Source organism: Sapajus apella, unplaced genomic scaffold, assembly GCF_009761245.1.
Source record: "Sapajus apella isolate SASKATOON/1434 unplaced genomic scaffold, GSC_monkey_1.0 scaffold566, whole genome shotgun sequence".
Taxonomy (NCBI): Eukaryota; Metazoa; Chordata; class Mammalia; order Primates; family Cebidae; genus Sapajus; species Sapajus apella.
This window is the reverse complement of record NW_022437492.1, coordinates 11486-23887: the sequence shown is the minus strand read 5'-3', so window position 1 is coordinate 23887 and position 12402 is coordinate 11486. Positions and strand designations below refer to the sequence as shown.

General features: G+C 52.1%; 1 protein-coding gene across 1 annotated transcript in view; it reads left to right on the top strand.

Moving 5' to 3' along the window:
* Positions 1 to 11111, top strand: part of LOC116546071 (microtubule organization protein AKNA-like) — a 31232-nt gene extending 20121 nt beyond the window's left edge. Inside the window, 7 exon segments of the mRNA XM_032272418.1 lie at positions 253 to 368; positions 1331 to 1477; positions 3579 to 3601; positions 3603 to 3674; positions 5200 to 5316; positions 5603 to 5795; positions 9917 to 11111. Of these exon segments, the coding sequence (XP_032128309.1) occupies positions 253 to 368; positions 1331 to 1477; positions 3579 to 3601; positions 3603 to 3674; positions 5200 to 5316; positions 5603 to 5795; positions 9917 to 10056 (808 nt within the window). The 3' untranslated portion in view covers positions 10057 to 11111.
* Positions 11112 to 12402: the final 1291 nt, after the last annotated feature.

Here is a 12402-nt window from a genome sequence, read left to right as displayed (position 1 = left end):
AACATTTTCTCATTCATCTTTTCATAACCCTCAGGTAATTGCTCTTATTATCCCCATTTGACAGATGGGGAGACTGAGGATCAGAGAGGCTCAGAGCCGTATTCTGTGAGACTGACTTCAGAGTCTTTGGCTTTGACTTTTATACTCTCCTTCCATTGTGTTAGAAGAATTTCTCCAGGCTGAGCTTCTCACAAATCCCTTTAAAGGCCACACAAAACCTCGTCCAATGACATCTCTCTTTCCTTTTGCTAGTAAATCCACAGAGAGATTGTCCGGTGAGCCTAGAGGTGAAGAGCAGACGGTTTCCGCAGGAAGGCGGCGAGCCAGGTCTTCCTCAGTGCCTCGGGAGGTGCCCCGACTGTCCCTGAGTAAGTGACCACCTGCCAAGGCCGATTTCTGGAGGCCACAGTCTGAGCATGTTGGCTCAGTGGTCAGGGACCACAGCAACAGCATTCAAGGAAACTTGGAGAAGGGTTTTTGTGCATCTGTTTTAGGATATCATAGTGCTGTGAAGCGCAGTGCACTTCAATTTTTTTTAGACAGTGTTTTGCTCTTGTCACCCAGGCTGGAGTGCAATGGCCGATCTCGGCTCACTGCAAACTCCGCCTCCTGGGTTCAAGTGATTCTCCTGCCTTAGTCTCCCAAGTAGCTGGGATTACAGGCATGTGCCACCAGGCCTGGCTAATTTTTGTATTTTTAGTAGAGACGGGGTTTCTCCATGTTGGTCAGGCTGGTCTTGAACTCCTGATCTCAGGTGATCCGCCCACCTTGGCCTCCCAAAGTGCTGGGATTACAGGTGTGAGCCATCGCGCCCCACCAGCACAGTGCACTTCTAATGTACGGCACACCTACTGTGTGCAGGGGGTCTGTAAGGGCTTTGTAGCTGCCATCTTGCTTAACCTCCACTGCAAGATGGTCGTATTATCCACATTCCACAGATAAGGATGCCGAAGCCCAGGGAGCGGGGGGGACGTGCTGAAGGATCCAGGCCCTGGAGTCAGTAGCCAGGATCAGCCGAGCTCCCTCCACTTGTCCTTGGCCGAGTTGTTTACCTGCTCTGAGCAGTTAAAGGGACAGCTCACCATGTAGTTATAAAGTGTCCACCTCATAGGATTGCTGTGAAGGCACCCGACACAGCACACACAGTGTCTAGACTAGCGCTTGGCATGGGGGCAGGGTTCTGGAAATGTCAGCTGTTACTCCTAAGGGGCAGATTGGGGATTAAAACCCAGACATCCGCCCCAGAGCCTGAACTCATGATACACCCACTCCTTGAGGTATGTGACCCCCACCCCTTGCCCCCTCTGATGCCCTACTTTTTCCACCCCAGGTTCAGACTCTGAGTTGCCCCCCCGGCCACTGTTCTCTGAGAAGAGCAGGACCACTGAGGACAGTCCACGGGCAGCGCGGGACAGAAAGAGTGGGGGTGGCAGTGCTGGATGGTCAGACAGGGTCACCTTCCGGGGCCAATACACAGGTAGGTCAGGAGGGAGGGCCGGGATGGGTGCAGCCCCTGGTGGGGGCGGAGGTCTCCTCTGTTATGAGAAGCTTTTTCCATATGCCCAGTGGGTCATTCAAATATCATTTTCTGTCTGTTCCATGATATAAAAACCAGCAGGAAGCATTGTCTTCATGAATCTCTGTGCATTTGTTTATTCATTCATTCACTCATTCAGCAAAGGCTTTCTGATGCCTCCCCTTCACTAGGGCCCACGCTTGGTTCTGGGAAGTCTGTTCAGCTGGTCGATCCTAAATTAGTTTCTGATCACCTGCTCTTTCCCAGCTCAGAGCATACAGGGTGGACACTGACTTGGGTATACCATTTGCATATACCATTGAGTACACCTGGCTTCCTTCAAGTTCTCATTTCCAGAGGGCACCTGTATCTCAGGAAGTCGGCACCTGGCACAGAGTAGACTTGAGATGACACATGGTAGCATTTCAAGTGCTTAACATTTAAAAAAAAATATATATGGGCCGGACATGGTGGCCCATGCCTGTAATCCCAGCACTTTGGGAGGCCAAGGCGGGAGGATCACCTGAGATCAGTAGTTCAAGACCAGCCTGGCAATGTGGCAAAAACCTGTCTCTACTAAAAATACAAAAAAATTAGCCGGGTGTGGTGGCAGGCACAGGTGGCAGGCACCTGTAATCCCAGCTACTTGGGAGGCTTAGGAACGAGAATTGCTTGAACCTGTGAGGCAGAGGTTGCGGTGAGCTGCGATTGCACCACTGCACTCCAACCTGGGTGACAGTGGAACTCCATTTCAAAAAAAAAAAAAAAAAATATATATATATATATATATATATATATATGTATATGTATATGGTTCTCACCTTCATGAATCTGACTGTGTAGCAGAGAAGACGATAACCAATAGGTAATTATGGTAAAGGCAACATCTCTCACTGACACCTTGCGGAGGAGGGAGGGCTGCTGACCTCAGATTCTGAGGACAAGGCAGGAAGGCAGAGGCACATCTCGGCTCCATGGAGCATAGTGAGGGAGTCAACAGAGACCAAGGAGTTAGAAGCGAGAGTTGCAGGAGCGCCTCCCAGCTCACCGGACAACCTCTCTGTGGATTTACTAGCAAAAGGAAAGAGAGATGATGTTGTTGGATGAGGTTTTGCGCAGCCTTTAAAGGTGATCTCAACCCTTAAAGGTGAGCTCAACCTGGAGAAGTGCTTCTAACACAATGAGAGGAAGACAGTATACAAGTCAAAACCGGACTCTGAAGTCAGTCTCACAGAAAGTGGCTGTGAGCCTCTCTGACCCTCAGTTTCCACATCTGTTGCGTGGGGAAAATAATAGCAATGACCTTCAGTGCCAGAAAGCCAGAACAGCACAGGAGGGAAATGAGATGATGAGACCTCTCCACCGTGGCTTCAGGTGTCACATAGAAGGCCTTGTTTAAAGCTCAGGGATGGATAGGCAGGAGGTGGTGGGCTGGGTGAGAAGGCCACAGTCCATCCAGCTTTCTCATAACATCAAGTGCTTTACATCTGCCAGGCACTGGGCGGAGCACGGCGTGGATACGGCCCCATTCAGTCCTCCCTACAGGCCTGTGAAATGGGCGCTACGTTTATCCACACATTACGGCCACTCAGCATGGAGGTGAAAACGCCACTGACCCCATTCCCGAGCCATTAGATCCAAACCAGCAAGTTGGGGTGTGGGGAACAGCATCACTTGTTAATTTCTTATTGTTGCTTTGCTTATCATTTCTTCCTGGCCTGCCTTCCAGTCCTGACTTAGCCTGGGTGTGTTGGTTGCTACTGGATGTCATCTGGTTCTGGGATCTGAGATGAAACAGAATAGGCATCTGGAAAAAGCTTGCAATAAACAGACACAAAAATGTGTGCTGACATATATGTGTATATGTATGTCAGTCATACTCATATATATACATATTTTACACATGATGTGTGTATGCACACTCACAGGTGCGCACATGAGAGAGACACAGAGACTATTATAACCATTTGGAGGAAGAGGAAAAAGATCATTATTCCAGAATCCTCCTCAATTTTGCATCATCTAGAGGGCTGATACTGACAGTTCTGATTCCTTTCCCCAGGCCACGAATACCATGTTCTGTCCCCTAAGGCGGTCCCAAAAGGCAATGGCACAGTCTCCTGTCCCCACTGCCGGCCCGTCAGGACCCAGAATGCAGGTAAGGAATGGTACCTGGAAATCTGTCCCAGGCAGCCGCAACTGCAGCTTCTTGCCCTCAGGGAAGTGTGCACGGGACCAGATCTGGCCTGCCCTGAACTCAGCAGTGGGTTACAGGGACAGACCAGGGAACAGGATTTTTCTGGGTGTCCTGTCATCTCATCTGCTGCTCCAGGCGCTGTTGCCTGAAGCCACCTCCTTGATTTAACAAGTTCCCGAAGGGTCCTGATAGATGGGCTCTAGGCAGCAGGGGAACTGGCGTCAGTGATTACGCCTTATTCTCCCCTCCACCCTCCCTTCGCCCCTCATACTTTCCCCCAAGCCCACAGGGAGGAGTGGCTGGATCTGCCCAAGAGATCAGAGAATTCAGGCAATGGCTTCTAGTCCCAGTTCCGCCACTGACTTGCTGCATGACCTTAGGCCAGTTCCTTGACTTCTCTGTGCCTTGGCCACCACATCTCTAATGAAAGGATTGGAAGAGATGGTTTCTAGGCCTTTTCAAGCAATGGTGATGATAATGACTGATGATAACAAGCTGCTGTTTATTAAGTCCCTCTGTATAGAGGGTGTCATGTTAAGGGTTTTGCATACATTAATCCTCACAGTTCTGTGAAGTAAATACTCAGTACTATTATATCCATGTTATAGGCAAGGACAGCAAGGCTCAGAGAGATTAAGTAACTTGCCCAACAGCTCACAGCTTACAAGTGGTGGTGGAAACAGGATTTGAACCCAGGTCTTTGTGACTGCAGAGCCCCACCTCTTTACCACTATGCCCTACCTGTGCTAGCATTAGAGTCCTGCATTCATTCATTCATTCCTTCAGCACCCATCCCGATGGGGCCCTGGGCCCTGTCCCCCAGGAACACAAGGCAGAGTGGCCAGAGGTGGGATAGGCGAACACAAGCAGGGCTGGAGGGTGCCTGACTCTGCCTGGCGGGGTGGGAGGGCTTCCCAGAGGGAGTGGTGGTTGAGCCAAGGCATGAAAGAGAAACAGAGCAGCCCTGGAACTCACCCAGGTGTGGCACTGGGGATTTGTGTGGGAAGAGAACAATGGTGCCCACTCTCCTCTGCTCCCATAGGCCTCTACTAACATCCCTGGTTCCCCCGGGGCGTGTTCTGGGACACTGACAGGTGGAGAATGGGTCTGTCTCACTGTGGGTAGGGGGAAATGGAGGTGGGCTGCATTTGGGAGAGCCCAGGCTTACGATCCAAGGACCACTGCTTCCCAGCTCTGAGACCTTGGCAAATTATTTGATGTCATGGAGCCTCAGTTTCCCCATCTGTAAAGTTGGCGGGGGGAGGAGGAAGACAGTAGCTAGCCCAATGGCTTGTAGGATTTGATAAAATAATGAGAGGGCCTGGCTCATCAAATGCTTGCTCTCACTGTCATGGTTGTGGTCACTATCGTCACCCAGATGGAGGCAGCCTGTCCCCTCCACAGTGGACCTGAGGAGTCCACTGCAGAAGGCCGATCTGATGATTTAGACGTAATCCTCCCCTGACATCTCTCCCTCCTCTTCCAGGCGGTGCTGCCACAGGAGACCCACTGGGACCACCTCCTGCTGATACCCTTCAGTGTCCCCTGTGTGGTCGAGTTGGGTCTCCCCTGGAGGCAGATGGCCCAGGCTCAGCCACCTCTGGTAGGGACAAACGCTTCATTTCTTCTCTTAGCCAGACCCTCAGCTCTCCTTGACCAGGGTTTGGGGACCTGGGTGAGTTTAGCTGGGGCGGCTGCTCTCCCCGTCTGGGACAGAGCAATCGGGGCAGAGGATTTGTTCCCCAAAGAGAGGCCTCCCCAGCGTGGAGTCTCACAGCGGAGGGCCTGTCTGGCTCTCACGTGGGAAGGGCTGGGTGGACCCTGCATCTTTGGCTGCATCTGGCCAAGTGGTCAGACTCTGTCTCTCTCTGCTCTTCCCTCCCTGGTAGGGGCAGAGAAGGCCACCACGAGAAGAAAAGCACCGTCAACTCCCAGCCCCAAGCAGAGGGGCAAGCAGGCGGGGTCGTCACCATGCCCACCCCCTGGACTGTGGTACCTGGCGGCTGCACCCCCAGCACCAGCCCCTCCGGCCTTTGCCTACATCTCCTCGGTGCCTGTCATGCCTTATCCACCAGCCGCTGTGTAAGAGCCTTTCATTCCGACCTTCCCAGCCCCTTTGTTTAGCTCACTGAATATGTTAGCATTCAGACCTGTGTGGGGCGGCTGAGATGCAGTGCACTCCTCCTGTGTTTTATTGCTGCGTGGATAATACGCAGCAGGAGCCCAGCACTTACATAGTCACTCAACAAACCCAAGTACTAAGGAGAGTGCTTAGCCCTGGGACCAGCAGTGAAGGGAACCAGGAAGAGGGAGGGCTCTGCCCTCTGGGAGCTTCTAACTTTGTGGAGACTGAGAATCCTAACCATCTTCCCTTTTCCTTGTGGGTTTTCTCAGCAAGTAAGTGATGACCACTGTTGTTTTTTAAATAGACTTTATTTTTTAGAACAGCTTTGATTTATAAGGAAATTGAGCAGCTAGTCTAGAGAGATTCCCACACACCTCCTCACTCCTGCACAGTTTCCTCTGTTGTTAACATCTTACATCGGCACATTGGCTACGCCAGTGAAGCACTGTTCATACATTATTAGAAACTGAAGTCCATGGTTTATTCAGGCCTCCTCCGTTTTCCTCCAAAGCCCTTTTTCTATCCCAAGATCCCATCCACAGTCCCACATGGTGTGTGATTGTCATGCCTCATTAGGCTCCTCTCGGCCGTGACAGTTTCCCACAGTTCTTTGTTTTTGATAACGTGGACAGCTTTGAGGAGTCCTGGTCGGGTATATTGTAGGACTTTTTGCATAGATTCTGGACATAACGTCAGTCAAGCCAGGAGAGGCAGGGAAGCCAAGACGGAAGTGGCTTGGTTTGGAGCTGGCCAGAGTGACGTTGGAGTCCCATCTGCCCCCTAGTAGCACTGTGGCCCTGGCAAAGTCACTTCCTCTCCAAGCCTCAACTTCCCCATCTGTTAAATGGGGGAAGAATCTGAACCGTGTATTTAATTCTGTGTGTGAGGATTGAGTGCGGCACAGGGCAGGAGCTGGATGAGATGTATGTGGAGTTTGTGGTGCCGGGTGAGCACATGCTCCCTCCTGAGCACACAGTAGCTTTGCCATCCCAGAGAATGTTGCTATTGCTCAGCCTGGTCACTAATAGGAAGAAAAAGGAGTAAAATTGGGTTCAAGATGATAGGATTGTGCAGGGGACCAAAACCCAGACCCCGGAAGTAGGAAACCTATCTTCTTGTCTTCAGCTGTCAGCAGCTGCTTCTCTGCCTGCTTCTCTTGCTGGGAAATGGGTCGATTGGGACTGACACCTTCAGTGCCTGTGTTGCCAGAAGCCTGTAAGTGTGGGCAGTGAGGGCCTGAGTCACGGGGAGGGCTGGTGCTTGGTGGAGCAGGGACCCCAGGCGCCATCCAGCCCTGTTCTCTATTCGGGGACCAGGCCTATAAATGTGCTTTAAAATTTTTTTTATTTATGAATATTTTCTGAGATAGGGTCTTGATTTGTCGTCCAGGCTGGAGTGCAGTGGTGCCATCTTGGCTTACTGCAACCTCTGCCTCCTAGGTTCAAGCGATTCTCATGCCTCAGCCTCTGGGACTACAGGAATGCACCACCACACTCGGCTAATTATTTTGGTATTTTTGATAGAGAAGGGGTTTTGCCACTTTGGCCAAGCTGATCTTGACCGCCTGGCCTCAGGTGATCTGCCCACCTTGGCCTCCCAAAGAGCTGGGATTACAAGGCGCGAGCCATCATGCCTGGTCTGTAAATGTCCTTTCTTGCTGCCCTCTTAGCTGAGTCTGAGCAAGTACTTAAGGGATCTTCCACTCCAGCAACGTTGAGGCCCCGTGCCGCATGCCCAGACCTCCAGCAGACATGGGGGAGAACGCCTGCCCATGTTCCGACTCATTGGGCGGGAAAGGTTTTGCCTGGAATTCACCATGGAGTCTTTACTTCTCCCGAGGCCCCATTCCACATTCTTCCAGGCTCTGGCCTGTAGGCAGAACTAACCAGGTTGCTGTTTCCAAGTTAGGATGGGTGGGTTATACCTATGCCTCAGTTTCCTCCTCTGCAAAATGGGTTGTGGTGAGGATTGAATGAATTAATGCATGGAAAGCCCATAATACATAGAAGTTGGCCAATGACAATGGTGCTTCTAATGCTGCTAGAATGTGGGCTGGTGGCATCCTGAAGTTTCTCCAGCTGCTGGTCAGCAGGACTGAGCGGGCTCAGTGGCTGAGGCCAGTGCAGTTTGGAAAGTGGAGTGGGCCTGTGCTGCCCCCTGCTGGGCAGCTGCCCCATAGGCCCTGCAGCCAAGGCTTTCCAGCCCAGAGGGACTTTTTCAGTGTCTGCCCTAGGGAGAGTTTTGGGTAACTTTCAGGCCAAGCTGGCCATCAAATTAACAGAAGGTGGGGGTGTATGAGAACCCAGTCCAGACAGTCCCCGCTTTTACAATGGTTCAATTTATGATTTTTCGACTTTACGGTGGGTTTATAGGGACGTAACCCCCTTGTAATTTGAGGAGCCTCTGTAGTTACTTACACCAGACTATCCCTAGAGGAAGGAGTGCAGGCTGCTGTTTATGGGATCGGGGAAGCCCATTCATTCAGTTCAGATTATTTTTATCAACATCTGCTGCTTGCCAGTTAGCACAGGTTAGAGATACGGGGAGAGTCAGGGCTGGGTGCGAACCCATGGCTGCCCCTTCCAGCTCTCTGACCCTGGGTCTTAGGAGCTCACATTTATAGAACACTTACCGTGGCCTGGAAGTGCCAGGCTTTTTACCTGAATTTTCCATGGGCTCTGAACTGAGAGGTTGCTAACTGTGGTTGTTTTAGGTGGGAAAACAGAGGCCTTGCAAAGTGACTTAGCTTGTCCAGAGTCACATGGCTAGCCTAGCAGAATGATTGGCATTTGGGGTGGGCCGCCAGGGCCTGAGCTGCTAAGGCCGGCATGTTCTTCTGCCTCCTGACTCACTTAGCGTCTCTGAGCTCCACTTTGCTCATCTGTAAAATAAAGATAAAGGCACCAGGTGGTACCTGGGTACCTGGGCTAGGCTCTGGGTTCAACTGTTGGAGGAACTGCCAGACTGTCCTCCACAGCGGCTGCACCGTTTACATTCCCACCAGCAGTGCGGAGGGTTCCAGTGTCTCCACACCCTTGTCAACACTGGTCGCTATCTGTCCTTTTTGATTTTAGCCAGCTTAGGTGTGTGGAGTGGTTTCACTTTGCATTTCCTGCTGGCTGATGGTGCACATCTTTTCACGTGTGTATCGTTTGTTTGAATGTCTCCTTTGGAGGAATGTCTGTTTGGATCATCTGTTGTTACACACTGGACAGTAGTGTAACTTAGAAAGTGGGTGCTCAGGAGTAAAGCCAGACTTCACAGTGTGCCAAGTGAGATGCCAGTGAGTGACTCCGCCAAGGCCTCCTAAACTTGTGCCCCTTTATCACCCTCCCCTGCCACACATGCTTTATTCAACAATGCAGAGGCCACACCCCCTCTTCCCACTGCTGGTTTCCTGGAACCCTAAACTTAGTGGCCCTGATAGATGCCACTGTCACTTCTTAAGGAAATCCGTGCTTCATCTCAATAGGCTTGTCAGCTCATTCCCACAGCACTTTAAAACCACACCCCACATTCCTGTAGGACTGGGCTGGGAAGGATGTCCTTCCCCTCCCTTCCCAGGATACCTGGGGCCAGACCCTCCCGCTCCTGCAGAATTCCTATTATTATTACTATTATTGCCTTTCTCCAGCACCCCATGCTTGGCAAATGGAACTCCCAGATATTCTCCAATGAGGGGGCTTTGCTGTCAAGCCTGGGGTGACCCTGGGCTTCCCAAGATCCGGCTCCAAGAAGGTTGCAGGAGTCCATGTTTTCTCGTCCCACTGTAACCCCAGAGCCTGGCACACTAGATGGGCAGTCAATCACTGTGAGATGAACAGGTGGATTGAACTTCCTGTCCTGGAACACCTGTTCTGGGTCAGGCACACGTGTTGTTATCTTCCTTCATCTTTCCAAGAAATCCCTTAATGTGTGCCCATTATTCCCATTTTAGAGGTAGAGAAATTGAGAGACCCAGAGAGTAGGGCCCAGCGGCCCAGCTGGGATGTAGAAGGGGGTTGACCCCACACGCGGTGCTCCTTGGCTCGTCCCTAGCCTCCCCACGTGTAATGAGCCCACTCACTTCTCCCTGCAGGTACTATGCGCCCGCAGGACCTACCTCAGCCCGACCAGCCGCCGAGTGGCCCCCCACAGCCTCTCCCCCGCCAGCCCAGGGGCACCGGCACTCCATCCAGCTCGACCTGGGCGACCTGGAGGAGCTCAACAAGGCCCTGAGCCGGGCCGTGCAGGCTGCCGAGAGCGTCCGCTCCACCACCAGGCAGATGAGCCGCTCGCTGTCCGCCGACCTGCGCCAGGCTCACAGCCTGCGGGGCTCCTGCCTCTTCTGACTTCACTGGGGGCCCAGAGACAGATGAGTGGGTGGGTGGGCAGGTGGCTGCCAGGCCAGGCGCGGGCTGGAGCTGCTGAGGCCCGGAAGGCCCGCATAGTTTCTCACCAGGAGAGTATCCCTCCAGCACAGACCCCGCCTGCTCAGTCCCTGTGCTTTCCGAGTGGAGGGGGTGCCAGCTCAATCACCAAGAGATGTGACTTTCCAGGAGCACCTGCCCCTCACAGAGGTGCTGTGAGCGAGGCCCGCCTACGTCCGGGCAGAGCCTCTGACAGTCTCTCCTAGTCCTGCACGTGTCCACCTGCAGCTAATAATAGGCATTTTATATACAGATGGACAGATATTTTTTTAAACTGGGGAGTTTTCCTGATCTTGGGTCCTCCTTAGGAGGCCAGACAAGAAAGGAAAGGCGTACGGTTTCTGGAGCACACCTGTCCCCCATGTGACCAGTCACTCTGGGGCAAGCACCTCTGGAAGGGCACAGCTGGAGACCTTTCTCCTAGTGACTGGCAGTCAGTGGGGCATTTTACGATGTCAGAGCCCCAGGCTGACATGCCTCCAGCTTCTCCATGGCAGCAGAGGCCTTCCCCGCAGGCCTGCTGGGATGGAGGCAAGCTACAAAGCACCCAGGACGCCGTCCACTGTAGTCCCTCTCAGTACCTCACGCAAGGTCCCCAGCTTCTCCTAGGATCCCAGTGGCATTTATCAGTGGCCAGCTACCTGCCAAGCCTGGGCTGGGGCACGGTCTGTGGCCATAAGGCTAGGCTGCCTCCCGCACCCCCACCCCATGGCAGCACATACCTCTGCATTTCTGGAATGTGTGTGCATCAATGATGTTTGTATATTTGAGGCATTTAAAAATCTATTTTCGTTACAAGGGCAAATGAAGAATGAATATTGATCTTAAAAAAAAGAAAGAAGACAAAAAAAATACCCAGAGCCATGTGTGTCTGTGGTGTGTGTCATTAACTTTGCCTTCTAGGCTGGGCATGGTGGCTCACGCCTGTAATCCCAGCACTTTGGGAGGCTGGGGTGGCAAGATCACGAGGTTAGGAGTTCGAGACCAGCCTGACCAACGTGGTGAAACCCTGTGTCTACTAAAAGTAGAAAAATGAGCCGGGCATTTTGTCATGTGCCTATGGTCCCAGCTACTCGGGAGGCTGAAGCAGGAGAATCATTTGAACCCGCAGGCCGAGGTTGCAGTGAGCTGAGATCGGGCCACTGTACCCCAGCCTGGGTGACAGAGTGAGACTCCATCTAAAAAACAAAAAACAACAACAAAAAAACCTTTTGCCTTCTAAAGTCAAGTTTATGGGGTGGAAGATTTGATGCCCAGCCCAACTCTTTCCCAGGAGACCTGTTGGGTGCCTGCCTGCCTCCCTCTGGTGGCTTCCGTTTCTCCAGTTTTTCCCATCTGCGTATCTAAGAATCATAAATCTTTCAGCTGCAGGGGGCTTTGAGGTAGGGCTGCCTAGCCAAGTCCCTTTTGACTGAGGCCGAAGATGTTGATGTGGCTCACGTTGGGTTGGCATCTATGAGAGTGTGGACCTTGACTCTCCCCAGTGCTCCTTCAACAGCGAACAGCAGCTGCCATTTAGGGAGCACCTCCTAGCCCCTGATCCCTGTGCTAAGCGCTGGGCCTGTCCTGCTTCACACAGCCCACATGCTAGCCCTCAAGACCCTACCATGCCCCCCCTTTTACTGATGAGGAGAGAGGTTCCACTGGGCCATCTGCCCAGACTGGTTCGGGAGAGAGCCTGGGTTTGAACTCACATTGGTCTGAGTCCAAAGTCCACATTCTTTGTAATGTATGTTTTTTGCTTCCTATACCCCCATGATTTTTTTTCTCTTCACCTCCTACTGCTGCTTTCTGTGGGTTTTCCTTCCACCTTCACTTCTCGCCTCCCTCGCTTCTCCCTGTCCTGCCCACCACGACTCATTTCTGTTTCCTTTTTCAGCAGATCCTCCTCAGTAGGGTTGAAAATGGTGTCTCACTGAAGGTAATACTGAAATGGAAAAGACTGGGTAGTTTATTTTTTAAAAAGAAGTTTAATTGACTCACAGTTCCACAGGCTTCACAGGAAGCATGGCTGGGAGACCTCAGGAAACTTACAATCATGGTGGAATCAAGTCCCTTCTTCACAATGCAGCAGGAGAGAGAGAGATTGAGAGAGAGAGAGAGAGAGAGAGAGAGAGAGCACGAAGGGGGAAGGGCTACACACTTTTAAGCAACC